Here is an 18,627-nt window from a genome sequence, read left to right as displayed (position 1 = left end):
ACCAGTGAGTGCCTTACTTCTTCCTTTCTTATTGATGTCCTTGGTACTTTTTTTTTTTTTTTTTTACCTCATTGCTATATCAAGTGCTTCAAGTACTATATTGAATAGATGTAGTGAGAGGAGGCAACCTTGTCTCTTGCCAGACTCTAACCAGGGGTCTCAAACTCAATTTACCTGGGGGCCGCAGGAGGCAAAGTCGGGGTGTCCTTGAGTGCAAAGTCAGTAGTAAGCCTTGAACATTGGGGGGTGTGACCTAAACAACTAAAACAAAACAAAACAAAAAAAGATTCCTCTAGGACAGGGCCACAAAATGTATGGAGGGCTGCAAATGGCCCGCGGACTGCGAGTTTGAGACCCCTGCTAGAGGAAAGGCTTTTATTTTCTCCCCCATTGAGTGTAATGTTTGCCATAGGCTTGTGGTAAAAGGCTTGATCATGTTGAGAAAAGATCTTTCAATTACTATCTTGTTGAGAATTTTTTTATTATGAATGGGTGTTGGACCTTGTCAAGTGCTTTCTGTGCATCTATTGATATGATCATATGATTTTTGTGTTTTCTTTTTTTGATATTGCATATTATGCATTATGTATTTGCATATGTTAAACCATACTTGCATCTCTGGAATCAAACCTCTGGCTTATCAATCTTGTTTATATTTATCAAAGAATCAACTCTTGCTTTCATTGCTCTTGAATTTTTTTGTTTCCAGTTCATTAATTTCTGCTCTGAGCTTTGTTATTTCCTTAAGTCTGCCTATTTTTGATTGATTTTTTTTTGTCATTTTCTAATTTTTTTAATCTGTACCATTAAGTTATTTGTGTAGGCCCCTTTTTCCTTCCTGATGAATCCTTGCAAAGCTATATATTTTCCTCTTAATACCGCTTTTGCTTTTGCTGTTTCCCACAAGTTCTGATAATTTGTGTCTTCATTCTCATTTGTTTCCAGGAATCATTCTTTTTTTTTTTTTTTGATTTAGTCTCTGATACACTGGTTATTTAGTAGTGAGCTGTTTAATTTCCAGGTGTTAAAGTCATTTCCAGGTATTAAAGTCATTTTTCACTTTCTGGTAATTAATTTCTACTTTCAATGATAAATGCATCATGATCTGAGAAGATAGTTATAGATATAATTTCTGTTTTCTGGATTTATGTTCGTATGTTTTATTGCCCAGCATGTGGTCTATCTTAGCGTCTTGTAAGGCAAACGCCCTACTGCTGTGCTATTGCTTCGGCCTCATGATCTCCCTTTATTTGTAACAAGCTTCCTAGTATAGTCTGTTTCTCCTGGCTCTCTTCTATATGGTCTTTGGATATTACCATACTATGTTACATTTTTAAAAACTATCTCACAAATGAGTGTGATCATTCCATACTTATCTCTCACCCTCAGAATCGTTTTGCTCAGCACAATACTCTTTATGTCCATCCATATATAAGCAAATTTTATGATTTTATTTTTCCTAACAGCTGTATAGTATTCCATTGTGTAGAAGTATCACAGGCTTTTTTTTTAATGTTTTCATCTGTTCTTGGACAGTTGAGTTTCCAGATTCTGGCTATTGTGAATAGTGCTGCAATGAATGTAGGAGTACAGAGTTCTTTGTTCTTTTCTGCATTGTGTTTTTGGGTCCATTGAGTATATTCCTCAGAACAGGTATTGCTGGTTCATATTTTGAATTTTTGAGGAATGTCTATATTGTTTTGCAAAAAGACTGCAGCGGTCAACATTCCCACCAGCAGTGAATAAGAGTCCCTTTCTCCCCTCATCCACCCAGCACTGGTTGTTCTTTTTTTTTTTTTTTGGTTTTTGGGCCACACCCTGTGACGCTTAGGGGTTACTCCTGGCTATGCGCTCAGAAGTTGCTCCTGGCTTCTTAGGGGACCATATGGGACGCCGGGGGATCGAACCGCGGTCCGTCCTAGGCTAGCGCAGGCAAGGCAGGCACCTTACCTCCAGCGCCACCGCCCGGCCCCAACTGGTTGTTCTTGTTCTTTGTGATGTGTGCCAGTTTCTGTTATGTGAGATGATATCTTTTTTTGTTTTTGTTTTTGTTTTTGGGTCACATCTGGCAGCGCTCAGGGATTACTCCTGGCTCTACACTCAGAAATCGCTCCTGGCAGCTCGGGGGACCATATGGGATGCCCGGATTCAAACCGCCATCCTTCTGCATGCAAGGCAAACGCCTTACCTCCATGCTATCTCTCTGCCCCTCTATTAAATTTATTATTATTAAACGTATTATTATTAAATTTTCATGCTATTGGATGGATAGATGCTGAAATGTGACAATGGATTTCCCTCAAGTCTTATGATTTGATGGGTTAATTTTTATGTGCTATCAAATTAATATGTGTTGAAATTTGTCAATAAGTAAGTGTCATAATAAGTGTCATAAGTAAGTTCTTAGTGTTTACTCTGTTTTGTGTTTAGTGCTCAATGCTGGTGGTGTTTTGAAGGGACCGTGTGTGGTGCTGAGGATTAAACCAGGATATGCCATAGGCAAGGTTCTGTGCCCAGAAATTGTTCCTGGCAGTCTCGTCTCGGGGGTCATATGGGATGCCGGGGATTGAATCTGGGTTGGCTGAGTGCAAGGCAAACACTACCTGCTGTGCTATTGCTTTGGCCTCAGGAATGTATAACTTAAAAGAAGAGACCACCTAATTAAAAAATGCATAAATTATAGTACTATTTCTTTAAGATTCATTAGATCGGGCCCGGAGAGACAGCACAGTGGTGTTTGCCTTGCAAGCAGCCCATCCAGGACCAAAGGTGGTTGGCTCGAATCCCGGTGTCCCATATGGTCCCCCGTGCCTGCCAGGAGCTATTTCTGAGCAGACAGCCAGGAGTAACCCCTGAGCACCGCTGGGTGTGGCCCAAAAACCAAAAAAAAAAAAAATTCATTAGTTCTAATTTAGGCTAACGGGGAAGGTTTATCAGGCTGAATTCAAATGATTTAAAAAGGCATGCAGTTTAATTTTTTTTTTTTTTTTGAGAGGCTACACCTGGCAGCACTTACCTGGCAGCATTCAGGGCTTACACCTGGATCTCTGCTCAGGGATCACCCTGATGAGGCTTGGGAGACTATATGTCGGGAGTCAAATGTCATGGCTCTGTGCAAAGCAAGTGCTATACTCACTGAGCTTTGGACCTGAGACATACATTTTTAAGACACAACTGATATATACAATACCAGGAAGTCCTCTTTGAAAAGCCTTAATTGACAAGTGGTAGTATTGTAAGGCACTTTGCATAGTACCTTACAGTTTACACATAATAATGTTTTGTTGTCATAGTTTCTGTATTTCTTATTTTTCTGAAGACTTAAGTATTTGATATTTCTACTAGTTGATTTCCTAGATTTGAGTTTTGAAATAATATTTGGGGTCTACATAAATGCAGTTTGTAATTTGTGGCTTTTTTTTTTTTCCACAGGATTTTCTCTCTTCTCTCAGCAATACTACATTTGGGTAATATTCGTTATAAGAAGAAGACTTACCGGGATGACTCCATAGATATTTGTAATCCTGAAGTTCTACCTATTGTATCTGAATTATTAGAAGTGAGTGATTGCATTTTCAGGAGAAACTACCTACTATTCTATTTTTATTTTGTATCACTATTTTATAGGTGTAAAAGGTTAATGGTTTTTGTTAATAGTGGTTGTTCAGAAGATGGATATTTTGTTGTTGAATTTGCCAGGTTTGGGCTTTTCTTGCTTGCTTCCCCTTCACCCATATAATCCTAAATAATCCTTCAACTTGCTGTAGAGAATGACTGTTTCATCCTAGGATACATAATGTTCTAGATCTCTGCTACTTTTCCTCTCTCTTGAAATGGAAATTAATCCTAAACATGTGGCAGAAAGTCAACCATTTAGAAATGAAAAACTGACTAATAGCGAGTGGGTCCAAGAGGGAAATCAGAGAGGAAATCAAAAGATTCCTGGAAACAACTGAAAATGAAGATAATAGTTATCAGAACATATGGGACATAGTACAAGTGCTGTTAAGAGGAAAGTTCATATTTTTAGAAGTAAGAAAAAGTCGATGTAACAGCATAAACTTAAGCACTTAGAAAAAGACCAATGAAAAGAATCCAAAACTAGCAGAGGAAGGAAATAATAAAACTTTAAGAAGAAATCGGGGCCGGAGTGATAGCACAGCGGTAGGGTGTTTGCCTTGCACGTGGCTGACCCAGGGTGGACCTCTGTTCGATCCTGGATGTCCCTTATGGACCCTGGAGCCAGGAGTGATTTCTGAGCTCATAGCCATGAGTAACCCCTGAGCTTCACTGGGTGTGGCCCACCCCTTCCCCCCCCAAAAGAAAACTTTGAGAAGAAATCAATTAAATGAAATGGAAACAGAAGAACAAACCAACCAAACCAAACCATTATTCAAAAAATCAGTGAAACCATGGGGCTGGAGTGATGGCACAGCAGTAGGGTGTTTGCCTAGGACGGACCTTGGTTCAATTCCCCTGCATCTTATATGGTCCCCTAAGCCAGGAGTGATTTCTGAGCATCACTGTATGCCCCCCCTCCAAATAAAGTAACAAAAGATTAGTGAAATCAAAAGCTGGGGTTGATGGGACATTTATATTTTACTTTGACCAATATTTTAATTGCCTAATGCATTATTTTGACCCTCCATCACATTGTGTATATGCTAATATCTTATTTTCCTGTATTTGGCTTCTCTAAATGTCATCAATCATAATTACTGAATTTGCTTTTCTATTTTAGGTTAAGGAAGAGATGCTATTTGAAGCATTAGTTACAAGGAAGACCATGACAGTGGGAGAAAAGCTTATTTTACCATACAAGCTAGCAGAGGTATGAATAGTTGTTTTTTTTTTTTGTTTTTTTTTTTTTTTAAAGAAAGCACTCTGAATGCTTTGAGAAATTTGCATTTTTTTTTATCTTTGGGGTGACCCACATCCAACTACACTCAGGGGTTACTCCTGGCTCTGCACTCAGATATCACTCCTGGCAGTTGGTTGGGGGACCAAATTGGATATTGGGGACTGAACCTGAGTTGGCTGCATGCAAGGTAAACACCCTATCTGCTGTGCTATTGCTCTGACCCCAGTATTCTTTCTCTTAAAAGAATGAAAACAAAAAAATGTTGTGAAGAGTGTCAGGGATATAACTTATTAGTAAAGAGTATTCTTTACATGTAAGAAGCCCTGGGTTTGATATGTCTTATTTTATGTACCCCCAAAATATATGAAATATTTTGTGAGGGAGTTGAGGGAATGAGGCAGTTCTTTAAAATTTGATTATGCTTTTCCCATCACTTGGGAACTTAACACTACATATTTACATTTTTCTTAATTTGTTTATCATCCATAAAATAATTTTATTAATGACTATACTAGATAGGTAGATTATATCTACTAGACCAGTGGTCCTCAAACTTTTTAAACAGGGGTCCAATTTACTGTCTCTCTGACTGTTGGAGTGCTGGACTATAGTAAAAACAGAACCTATGAACAAATTCCTATGCACACTGTGTATATCTTATTCTGAAGTAAAGAACAAATACAATATGTGGCCCGCTATATTAGTAGGTAGATTATATAGTAGGTAGATTATAAAGACATAATATTTGATTCCATTGATTACTCTTTGAGACAATTTCTGACTTCTTAGCATGTAATATTTTAGTGGTTTACTTTTTCGTTGTGGTCACTCCTTTGCATTAATTTACATTGCTTTTGTTTTCTTCCTTATCCCTAAAAGAGGGGATACTCTAGGGAACATTCATATCTTCTCCATTCCCCTCCCCTCCTCCTTCCCTCTCCTTCTCTCACATCCCTTCTCTTCCTTCCTCTGTGTGCCTTTCGCTTGCCCCTCCACTCTTCTTGTGAGACAAGCCAGGAATCAAACCTATACCTTACTCGTTCATGTAAGACAAGTTTTCTGTTGCCGAGCAACATTCCAGGCATCCACATCTCTATATCATCTTTTGGGGGGACAGTTGGGCCACACCCAGAAGTGTTCAGATTTGCTTCAGACTCTGCATTGCATTGAGAAATTACTCCTAGTAGTCTTGGGTCAACTGCATGCAAAGCAAATAAATGCTCTATACACAGTGTTATCACTCCAGCCCCATCTCTATGTTCTTTATCCAAACAGTACCTATGATTTTACTTTATGTCATTTGTATAGAAGCTTCCAGGTGAGAATTATTGTTACAGAACCTTTAGTGTCTATCACACTTTTTGGATCCTCTATAACTGAACAAGTCCAATTTTCTTCAACACCTTAAGTGTCTTACATTATATTTTAGTCCTTAACTATAAGAATTCTTTATATTTTTTATTTTACTTATTTATTTTTGGTTTTTGGGTCACATCCAGTGGTTCTCGGGCTACTCCTGGCTCTGTGCTCAGAAATTACTCCTGGCAGGCTTGGGGGACCATGTGGGATGTCGGGGATTGAACCTGGGTCAGCTGCATGCAAGACAAATGCCCTACCTGCTGTGCTATCTCTCTGGCCCTATGGGAATTTTTAAAACAACAGGGAAAGATAAATCTTAGAAAGTTGGGTTGGAGTGATAGTGCAGCCAGTAGGGCGCTTTTCTTGCATGTGGCTGACCCAGCTTTGATCCCACGCATCCCATATAGTCCCCTTAGCCCATCAGGACTGATCCTTGAATATAGAGCCAGGAGTAGATCCTGAGTACTGCTAGGTGTGACCCCTCCCAAAACCAAACAATAATGTTGGTTTTTTTATACTAAGATTTAGTTAGTGCTTTTAACTTTTAACTTAGTGTCTTACATGCATGCACTCCAGTCTGTTGAGTTATTTTCCTAGCCTCTTATTTATATTTTTATCTTTCAAGCAACTTTCTTAGATTTTTGTAATTTTAATTTTTGTCTCTATATACACACATATAAACAGACACACATACATAAATATTTTTTGTATAGTTAAATATTTGAAAACTATCTTTATAGCCAGAAATGTGTTTATGCCTTAGATCTGTTGCTAAGCTATATCTAAGTCCCCCTTGATATTTTTTAAATACTTTATTAATAACTTGTCTAAGTATAAAATTATGGAGTCAAATTCTCTTTTATCTAATAACTTTTAATATATTTGTGTATTTCTAGTTTTGAAGATAATAACATTGGTAACAATCATTTTGATACCAGTAATTAAGTTTTGGTCTAGAATATCATATTTTCTTTTATTTCTTACTGAAATTTACAAGTTTATTCATTATGTGTATAATATATATAATTATATAAACATTATGTTTATTTCCAAATGTATAAGCTGTAATATTAGAGAGTATGGTTTTAGAGGTCACAGAACTAGTATAAGAGAAACTGGGATTGAAGTTAGTAAACACCTTAACTTCCTACTACTTTCTCTAAATTCAGAGATGTAAATATATACTGGATATACAAACTTAAAAATGACTTTGTGGAGGCCGGTGAGATAGCATGGAGGTAGGGCGTTTGCCTTCCATGCAGAAGGATAGTGGTTCAAATCCCGGCATCCCATATGGTCCCCCATGCCTGCCAGGGGCGATTTCTGAGCGTAGAGCCAGGAGTAATCCCTGAGTGCTGCTGGGTGTGACCCAAAAATCAAACCAAACCAAATAAAACCAAACCAAACAATAAAAACCCCACAAAAATGACTTTGTGGTTTGTTTTCTTTTAAGTACCAAGAATATATGTTCTGTCCATATTATTATTTTAGGTTGTAATAAATAGAAAATTTAATCAGTTAGTGTCTATAAATAGAAAAAAGGTTTTGTATTGGAAAAATTACATTGCCAATTTCATAATTAATAAATTACTAAAAAAGTGATTACTCAGATGGGGAAATTTTTAAAGATTACTGCAGTCAACAGCTGAAAACTAGTAGGAATATTGTAATGTTATTATATATTTAAGAATATGATTAGTGTTATATATTTATTACTAAAGTTCATTGCTTCGTTAACTTTTTTTGGGTTGGGAGGAGTTTGGCCATTCCTTGTGGTGTTCGGGTTACTCATGGCTCTGCACTCAGAAATTATTCCTGGCAGGTTTGGGAGACCATGTGGCATGCCAGGGGCTAAACCCTTATTAGCCGCATGCAAGGCAAATACCCTACCTGCTGTGCTGTCTCTCTGGTTACTTTATAAACTTCTAATTATACTTTATAAGTACTAGATGAAATATACACTATAATTTACAGTAAAAATGTTTGAACTAAGACTCTGGAATCTAACTGTTGCTACACACAGTTGAGAGCCTTGCTTTGATTACCTGCATCATCAAAAAAAAAAGATTTTTGTTTGTTTCACTTTTTTGGGTGATACTCATTAGCATTCAAGGCTTATTTCTGGCTCTGTGCTCAGAGTTCACTCCTGGTGAGTTTGGGGGATGATCTCAGGTGCCAGACATTGAATCTGGGTTGGCTATATGGAAGGCAGGTACTTTACCCATTGTGTTATTATTATTCTATCCGCAAAGGAATATATTTGAACTTTGGTACCTACATTTTGTTTCTCCAATCATTTCTTACAATTTTACCTTCATTTCTTTGAGTTGAACTAAAGTAATAAATATCAATAGTGATAAGAATACAAAGGCCACCCACAGAATGGGATAAATTATTCACTCATCAGATAAGGGGCTAATAAAATAACTAAGTTATATGAGGTACTGACAAAACTTGAACAAGAAAAAAATCTAACTCCATCAAAAAATGGGGGGAAAAGATATCAAGGCATCCAGATAAGAAAGCTTTCACTATTTGCAGATGACATATTTAGAAAACCCTAAAGATGCTACCAAAAGGGGAGAAGAAATGAACAGACAATTCCTCTAAGAAGAACTACAAATGGCCCAAAGACACATGAAAAACTGTTCCACATTACTAATCATAAGAGAGATGCTAATCAAAACAACAATGAGGTACCACCTCATGCCACAGAGACTGGCACACATCACAAAGAACAAGAACAATCAGTGCTGGCGGTGATGTGGGGAGAAAGGAGCTCTCATTCATGCTGGTGAGAATGCCATCTAGTCCAGCCTTTATGGAAAACAATATGGAGATTCCTCAAAAAACTGGAAATTGAGCTCCCATATGATCCAGCTATAACACTCCTAGGGATATACCCTAGGAACACAAAATCAGAATACAAAAATGCCTTCTGCACACCTATATTCATTGCCATGCTATTTACGATAGCAAGAATCTGGACATAATCCTGATCCCCGACAACAGATGAGTGGCTAAAGAAGCTGTGGTACATATACACAACGGAATACTATGTAGCTGTAGGAAAAATGAAATCATGAACTTTTTGTATACATGGATGGACATGGAAACTATTATGCTGAGTGAAATAAGTTGGAGAGAGATAGACGTTGAATATTCTCACTCATCTATGGGTTTTTAGAAAAATAAAAGATATTATTGTATTAATACCCAGAGGCAATAGAGATGAGGGGTGGAAGGACCTGCCCATAATATGTGCTCACAAGGAGTGGTGAGGTTAGGTGTAGAAATAACTACACTGACAATAAATATAGAAAACATATAGAAGATATGATAGACTATGTTGAAGAGAAATTGCTATCTCATTCAGGATAATTTTGTTTCTTGAATATGAATAAGATACTTTGTATTTTAGTGAGATTACTAATTTTGCTTTTTCACTTAATTTTTTTCCCCCCAGGCTGTGACTGTGAGGAATTCCATGGCTAAGTCTTTATATAGTGCTCTGTTTGACTGGATTGTTTTTCGGATTAATCATGCACTTTTGAATAGTAAAGATTTGGAACAAAACACCAAGGTATTTTGAGTCAATATATTGAATTATTGTGTATTTTTTAAACACTTTTAATAGAATGATTAATATATGAAATTTATAAGCAGAATTATATAGAGTAATAAAATAATTTTATATATTGTTTCCACCTGGTTTCAGTTTTTATTACCATATACAAGCTATTTTTCTGTGTTCTATCTAGAATTTATTTTCTGTATATTTACATATATACCTACTATTGTACCTATACAAATTTTCTATCCAAAGTAATATTGTTGTGTATATAGTTTCTAAGGTATATCATATGTTTTAATTCTCCCAACCAATGAACAAGGTATGTGTCTCCATTTCCTTGTGTCCAATTCATTGATTTTCTGCTTTAAGCTTTGTTATTTCCTTCTGTCTACCAATTTTTGGTTCATTTATTTCATCATTTTCTAATTTTATAATCTGTGTTATTAAGCTATATATGTAGGCCCCTTCTTCCTTTTTGATGTGTGCTTGCAAAGCTGTAAATTTTTCTCTTAGTACCTCTTTTGCTGTGTCCCAGAAATTCTGATAATTTGTATCTTCATTTACATTTGTTTCCAGAAATCCTTTGATCTCCTCTTTGATTTTATCCCTGGCCCACTGGTTGTTCAGTAGTGAGCTGTTTGATTTACTGGTTTTAAAGTTTTTCTTCTGTGTCCCTTTGTAGTTCACTTCTGATTTTAGTGTATTGTGATCTGAGAAGGTAGTCTATACAATTTCTATTCTCTTGAATTTTATGGAGTTACGTTTTATGGGCCAGCATGTGGTGTCTCCTGGAAAATGACCCAGGTGCATTGGAGAAGAATGTTTATCCAGTTTTCTGGGGATGGAGTGCCCTGTTATATAGGGCACTATATAATATATATTATATATCTAATATAATATATATACCTACTAGACCACTTTCTTCCATTTCTGTTTTCAGAGCTAATATATTCCTTTTTTTTTCTGTTTGTTTTTTGGGCCACATCTGGTGACGCTCAGGGGTTACTCCTGGCTATGCGCTCAGAAATCACTTCTGGCTTGGTGGACCATATGGGATGCCGGGGGATCAAAACGTGGTCTGTCCTAGGTTAGGTTAGCCTGTGCAAGGCAAACACCCTACTGTTGCACTACCGCTCTGGCCTCTGGAGCTAATATATTCTTTCTTTTCTTTTTTTTTGTTTTGTTTTTTGTTTTATGGTTCACACCTGGCAGCGCTCAGGGGTTACTCCTGCAGGGCTCTACGCTCAGAAATTGCTCCTGGCAGGCTCGGGGGACCATATGGGATGCCGGGATTCGAACCGCCATCCTTCTGCATGCAAGACAAACGCCTTACCTCCATGCTATCTCTCTGGCCCTTGGAGCTAATATATTCTTATTTCAGCCTAGTTGACCTATCAATGGTGGACAGGGTGGTGTTAAAGTCTCCCACTATTATTGTGTTGCTATTGATGTCTTTTCAGATTTATCAACAGTTGTATTAAATATTTTGTTGGTTTCTCATTGGATTTGTATATATTTAGGAGTGAGATTTCTTTCTGTTGTATATATTTCTTCATTATTATGAAATGTTCATCTTTGCCCCTTAGAACTTTTCTAAAGTTTGTATCATCTGATATTAATATCAGCTTTTTTTTTTTTAAGGGATTTGTTTGCTTGGATCGTTGTCCTCCAGCCTTTGATTTTGAATCTGTTTTGACTATTCAGATGTGTTTATTGTAGGCATCAGAAAATGTTGACTCAGCTTTTTGATTAATTTTGCCACTTTGTGTCTCTTAACTGGTGCATTTAGTCCATTGATATTGAGAGACATAATTGTCATGGGATTTAGTGTCATCTTTATATAGGACTTTGGTGTGTCTCTTGGTCTGTCTTGTCTTAAAGTAGACCTTTCAGATTTTCTTTTAAGGCTGGTTTTGAGCTATTGTTTATCCATGAAGCTGTGTATACTTCCTTCAGACCTGAATGTAAGTCGGGCTGGGTGCAGTATTCTAGATGAAGCATTTATTTCATTGAGTTTTGTGACTATATCCCACCACTGCCTTCTAACCTTGATGATTTCTTGTGACACATCTGCTGTAAATCTTAACAACGCTTCTTTGAATGTAATTTTACCCTTTTTGATCTTGCTGCTTTCAGTATTCTATCCCTATTTGTGGGATTAATCATAGTGACTAGGATGTGTCTTGGGGTGCTTTTCTTCGGGTCTCTTTTAGCTGCTCCTCTTTGGGCATACAGGATTTGGTTGCTTGCAGTCTTTAGCTCTAGGAATTTCTCTGCAATGAGACTCTCTGGTTCTCCAGTGATTCTTAGGTTGTGTATGTTCAGTTTATCAGACTTTTATTTTTACTATTTACATTCTTTGAATATTTTTTCATTGTCTGATCATTTGCTTTTAAGTCTCTTTTCCAATTTTTTCTGTTATATGGAGTTGTTATGCATCTCATCTTCCAGTTCACTGATTTGGTCTTTGTTCAGCTGCTGTTATTCTGTTGGAGAGGTTTTCCAGTGAAGTTTTCATTTTGCTTACCATATAAGTCTCGTTATTTCAGTTTGGAGTTTTCTGATTTTTTTTTCTTTCTTTTTTTTCTTTTTTTCTTTCTTTTTTTGATTTTGGGTCATATGTGGCACCATTCAGGGTTACTCCTGACTCTACGCTCAGAAATCGCTCCTGGCAGGCTCAGGGTGGACCATATGGGATTTCAGGATTCGAACCACTGTCCTTTGGCTTGCAAGGCAAATGCCCTACCTCCGTGCTCTCTCTCTGATCCCTGATTTCTATTTTTATGTCTTCTTGATTCTTATTTGTGGTTAGTTCAGCTCGATTCATAATTTCTTTGAGTTCTATGTACATCCTTTATATTTATTCTTTAAACTCCTTATGAGTGGTTAAATAGGTGGTTGGCATTTTTCTGGTCATCAGAGCTGCCATCTTCTTTCTCTATTCATGGTGTTGCCTTGCATTGTTTCTCCATTGTTGTACCTGTTGCGTGATGTTTTCTGTGTGTTGTGCTAGGGGTCATTGACTAGGACAGGTGTCGGCAACCTTTAAGACATAAAGAGTCACTTGGACTCGTTTCTGAAGGGGGAAAATTCCTGGGAGTTTCAACTGAAGGAAAAAAAACCTTGCATTTGCAAAACCAGATATTTAAAGCAAATATAGCACTGCATACTTTGTTTCTTATCTTAATGCTTTATACAGGGTTGTGAAATTAGCTGTCGATTTGAAGAAAAAAAAGTACTTTTTCACTTAACAATGTAAAAAATATCTTTGTGCAAATTAATAGCTAATTAAAATATGGAAGTGATATTGCTCCCTGCTATTGGCTCTGTTGTAGGAGCAATGGTAAAGCTTCAAGAGAGCCATGGGTTGCTGACCCCTGGACTAGGAGATATGTTCGAAGCAGAGCGGCCAGCTACTTTGGTTCCACCTCTTGGTTGGTTCCAGCTCACCTATCATGTAGCTTCCACAGAAGCTCCTGGGTGGGGTTAGTCAGCAAACTGGCAGTGAGGGTCAGTTCAGCAAGTGCTTGCTAGGCATTCGGTGGTGATCAGGCTCCCCCCCTTCTTCTATTACCAGTCGTTTTAATGATAGGTGAAATCAAGTATCATCTCATGTTTTCTTTATTTCTACCTTCTATTATTTTGGTATAAATCTTGCTATTGCTATTTTGTTCATTCTGCATTTACTTTTGCATTCTAATATCATAAAATACTCATACTTTTCTGTTGAAAATTCTTATGTTTAGGTTAATGTGGTAGATTTTAAATTCCTGGTAGTGTTTCAGACTTTAGATAATTGCTTTTATTTCCAGTTCGTTTCCTAACAACTCTTATGGAATGATTTGTCTTTCCAGGATTTTTATAACTTAAATCTACTGTCCTAAGTATTAGGTATTATAACATTTACTTACAACACTTTATTTAGGAAGATTAACATTATAAAATTATTTGTAACTCTCATCCAGGTTATTTTATTCTGGAAAGTTATTATTTTTGGTCTTTAATAAAGACTGAATTATTAGGAAAAATGAATTTTTAAATAATATTGTTTGGAAGTCAAAATTTATCACTTTCGGGGCCGGCGAGGTGGCGCTAGAGGTAAGGTGTCTGCCTTGCAAGTGCTAGCCAAGGAAAGGACCACGGTTCGATCTCCCCGGCATCCCATATGGTCCCCCCAAGCCAGCGGCAATTTCTGAGCACTTAGCCAGGAGTAACCCCTGTAACGGGTGTGGCCCGAAAAACCAAAAAAAAAAAATTTATCACTTCCTTTTTGTTTTTGGGTCACACATAGCGGTGCTCATGTTACTCTTCACTCTGCTCTTAGAAATCGCTCCTGGCAGGCTTGGGGGACCATATGGGATGCCTGGATTCGAAACACCATCCTTCTGCATGCAAGGCAAACACCCTGCTGCTGTACTGTCTCTCTAGCTTCAAAATTTTTCACTTATGGGACCAGAGAGATAGCACAGTGGTAAGGCATTTGCCTTAGACACAGGATGGTGGTTCGAATTCCGGCATCCCATATGGTCCCCCCAGCCTGCCAGGAGCGATTTCTGAGCATAGAGCCAGGAGTAATCCCTGAGCGCTGCCGGGTATGACCCAAAAACCAAACACCCCAAAATTTTTTTCACTTATTAAATAACTTATAATCTCTCTCTCTCTTTCTCTCTTTCTCTCTCATTCTTAACATCAGTGACAAAAATTTTTATTTTATTTTAGGGCCATACCCAGCTGCATTCAGGGATTCCTTCTGGCTCTGTGCTCAGAAATCACTCCTACAAGCTTGGAGCATACAGGATGCCAGGGATTGAATCCAGGTCCATCCAGGGTCAGCTGCATGCAAATTCCCTACTGCTATGCTATTGCTCCGGCCCCGAAATTTTTGCTTTTATTTAACCAAAATTGTTACATAACTACTAAAAGAATAAGTTAGCTATTAGAGTAGTGAGAATATTATTGTTTGTGGATATTAGAGCTGAATTTCTAATATGCAAAGTAAGAAGAGGGCAATTTCTAAAACTAAAATATCGAAAAGTGGAAGCATGAGAATTGGCACACTGATATAGTTGATACTAAACACACTAAAATGGTTTGAGTTTTGGTGTTGGAGCAATAGCACAATGATAAGGCGTTTGCCTTGCATACTGCTGACCCAGGGCGTACCTGGCATCCCATATGATCCCCCAAGCCAGGAGTGATTTCTGAGCACATAGATAGGAGTGACCCCCCTGAGCATCACCAGTGTGGCCCAAAAGCAAAAAAAAAAAAAAAGGAAAGAAAAGGTTTGAGTATTGACTTTAGGGATCAAAAAAGGAAGATTAAGAAGGGATTTTGTTTATTGTCATAAATCTCTTTAAAATGGTGTAGTATTGCAAACCTTATATTTTGAAAAAATTATATTTTTAAAATTGTTATCTATGTTTTAAGGTGGAATGATTTTGGGCCATGCCTAGCAGTACTCTGGGGCTCTTTCTGGCTCTGGACACAGGAGTGACCCCTGGTGGTACTCAGAGGAGTGCTCCTGATTCACTGGAATTTGCTGCATTAAAGCCTTTCTCCTGTACTTTCTGTCTGGTCCCTAAGTAATATGTTGTCATCCCTCTGACATTTTACTTTTATGCTTTTTTGTGTTTTGAAATTAAGTAGTTTCTGAGATTAAAATATTTCATATTTTTACATTTATTTTTAGGATAAAAAAGATGAAGTGAACATATCAAAAATCACTTTTAGTAGTGGTTTATTTTGGTTAAAGTCTGGGCCCCAACTACTGTAGAAGAACTTTAAGCATCTTGTTATTAATGTTGTGAATATTAAATTCATTTGAGCAACATTTTTAAACTATATGATTCTATTTTACAGACGTTTTCCATTGGTGTTCTTGATATTTTTGGCTTTGAAGATTATGAAAATAACAGCTTCGAACAGTTCTGTATTAATTTTGCTAACGAACGTTTACAACATTACTTTAATCAGCATATCTTTAAATTGGAACAAGTGAGTACTAATTACATTTTTTTCTTGCCCCCTCCCAGTAACCTTACACATACACACACACTTTTATTTTTGGTGTGTGTAACAAACCTTTAGGTGATATGTGTATTTTACTTTAAGAACTTAAAAGTAGATTTCGTTTTAACTTTTAGATTCATAATTTTAGGCTTATATAGATTTTTAGATTCATATTTATTCATATCTATTAAAATAAATTCAAATTTAGTTTTCAGAGTCATAAAGAAATAAGGGAATGAACAAATATTTGAGAGGTATTTTTAAACTTTGTATTTTATTTTTTAGTTTTTGGGTCACATCCAGCTGTGGTCTGTGTTTACTCCTGGCTCTGTGCTCAAGGATCACTCTTAGTGGTTTCAGACTATACCTTAAAGGAACTAGGGATTAAAGTGGCTTAGCCACCAAGGCAAGTGTCTTTACATGCTGTATTACTTCTAACCCCTAAAATCTATATTTAAGAGAAATGACATTGGCTTTAAATGCCAATGATCAGTAAACTCATTAAATTGTAGAAAATATTAGAAATTTTCTTTTGGAGAATAAGGAATTATTTTAAATATATTTAACAGGATTGGATTTCATGAAAGACTAAAGATAGGAAAGAATATCATGTAGGAGCCAGTTGAAATGGTATGAATGCATGAATGTTTTTTGAAGTTTTGACAATGGTAATAATAAATAAGAGACAGTTCAAATGAGATTTCTTTGATTTGGAAGTACGTTTTTTATTGTAATTATTTTTTATTTCCTTTGTTTGCTTAGAATTACTGAGGTCGTAGATTCATTAGTAACTTAACAAAATGTCAATGAAATAGACATTTCAGATAGAAATAGGAGAGTTTGTAAAGTTTCCTTTTAGCTTATTCCACTTTCAATGATGTCAGTTTAAGAAAGATTGACCTTGTGGCCGGAGTGGTGGTTCAAGTGGTAGGGTGTTTGCTTTGCACGCACTGACCTAAGACAGATCGAGGTTTCATCCCCCACCCCGGAGTCCCATATAGTCTCCCAAGCCAGGAGGGATTTCTGAACTCATAGCCAAGAGCGATTTCTGAACTGAGCATCAATGGGTGTGGCCCAAAACCTCTTCCCCCCCTCAAAAAAAAAGGTTGTCCAATTTTGCCTTGGATTACACCTAAAAAAAATTAAACAAAATAGGTTTTAAGTTATTAAGTTATTAATAGAAGTTTTACATGGTTTGGAAAATATCATGAAATTCTAAAGCTATATTTTGAAATGAAATATATCTAAAAATATATTTGAAACATTGATAAAGATCTATTTTAAAAATATAAGGATTTAATTAACAATATAATTAACAAATCTAGTGATACAAGAGATATATTGTTGTGGATCCTTTACATATTAAAAATATGATAGACCTTTTCTTCATCATTATTGCTGTCGAACATGGCTGTATTTTTGCCATGTCTTCCCACTATAGTTTTAGGATCAAGCAGTTCCTGGCCACTAAACAAGCATAATCAGCCCATTTCTCACTGATTTGGATGAAAACTGGTAATAAAGATCAGGTACAATTCCAAGAGGCAACACTGGATAAGGACCAAGCTCGGTCTTACACGGAATGACACATGAGACTCATGCTGTAATACACTGCCAGCATCTTGCATATACATAGGTAGAAATGTACCACGTGTCTGAAAATGTTGGTTTGCTTAGGGAATCTATTTTTTTCTCTTTGGCTTCTATATCTGGTTGCTAGTTCAGTAACAAACAATTAAAAAAAAGTAACAAAAAGACCCTAAAAAAAACTTAATCAAAATGAATAAACTGTAGATTCATTCTAGAACATGGCATTGCTTTCGAAACTTAGTTACCAAATACCTAGATGAAAAATAGTAGGATTCTATTTATGTAATACTTATAAAGCTGTGATATTAGTTGGATGATTAATAACTTTGGATAAGAGGGTCATTGGGAAGAAGAGATGAAGAGATAAAATGATTAAAATGATTAAAATTCATGTACTCATTCTATATAGTATGATCCTATATAGGCACAAAATTTAAATATAGATTGTGGAAAACTGAGGAAATATTCCTGAGCACAGAGTCAGTAATAGTTTTGAAACACCACCTCTTTAAGAAGAACACCACACAAATAAAAAACAAAATAAATATTGGGCATAGGATGGGGTGGGCAGACTTGTAATAATCTTTTGTAGTAACTACTTATTTATAAAATTGCTGCTTAAAAGCCTTAACTAATAGGGTCTTTTTCCCACTTAGAATCAGTATAATTTATGTTAGGGTCCTTTATTGGGTATGGTTCATTATTTGTTAATAATGACAAAGAATCATAAATTATATAATTACAAATTATTATAAATATAAAAACACATTGGACAGTGAGTTTTCAGAAGCTTTTATTTAGTTTTTGTAGGTCTGAGTTTAGTGTTTTTAAATCTTGCCATTTGAAACCTTTTCAGTTTTTGATGATAATCTAAGGATTTTATTTTGCTAAAATTAAATGTGTATGAATTCTGTGTGATTTATATTAGTGATAATTTTATACTTTCCTCAGACACACATTGATTCATTAAATTCACTTATGCAGAAAATACTTACTGTATATACTCGAGTGTAAGCCGGGTTTTTCCATCACAAAAGTTTGTCCTGAACTCTGCTTGTACTCGGGTCATACAGATTATTTGATTTGGTGCTCGTGCACCGAATCAAATGCACGTTAGCCACCAGTCGTCTTCTGTAGTCTGCTGGACAGGGCAGTGCTTCAGCTCAGTCACAAGTCGCGGCTAAGCTGAAGAGGTAGGTGGCTGAACTGAACTGTATGCCACTGAACTATGTAA

At 36.5% G+C, this 18,627-nt stretch overlaps 1 protein-coding gene and 1 pseudogene across 1 annotated transcript in view; both read left to right on the top strand.

Moving 5' to 3' along the window:
• Positions 1 to 18,627, top strand: part of MYO9A (myosin IXA) — a 246,893-nt gene that overhangs the window by 96,825 nt on the left and 131,441 nt on the right. Inside the window, exons 8-11 of the mRNA XM_049777567.1 lie at positions 3,433 to 3,559; positions 4,742 to 4,831; positions 9,687 to 9,803; positions 15,654 to 15,788. Coding sequence (XP_049633524.1) covers positions 3,433 to 3,559; positions 4,742 to 4,831; positions 9,687 to 9,803; positions 15,654 to 15,788 — 469 coding nt within the window. The remainder of the gene's footprint in view (positions 1 to 3,432; positions 3,560 to 4,741; positions 4,832 to 9,686; positions 9,804 to 15,653; positions 15,789 to 18,627) is intronic.
• Positions 17,228 to 17,396, top strand: LOC126012330 (putative 60S ribosomal protein L39-like 5; annotated as a pseudogene).

Source organism: Suncus etruscus, chromosome 1, assembly GCF_024139225.1.
Source record: "Suncus etruscus isolate mSunEtr1 chromosome 1, mSunEtr1.pri.cur, whole genome shotgun sequence".
In the NCBI taxonomy this organism is placed as follows: domain Eukaryota; kingdom Metazoa; phylum Chordata; class Mammalia; order Eulipotyphla; family Soricidae; genus Suncus; species Suncus etruscus.
Note: the sequence above shows the minus strand (reverse complement) of the source record. Positions and strands in the feature narration are given on the sequence as shown.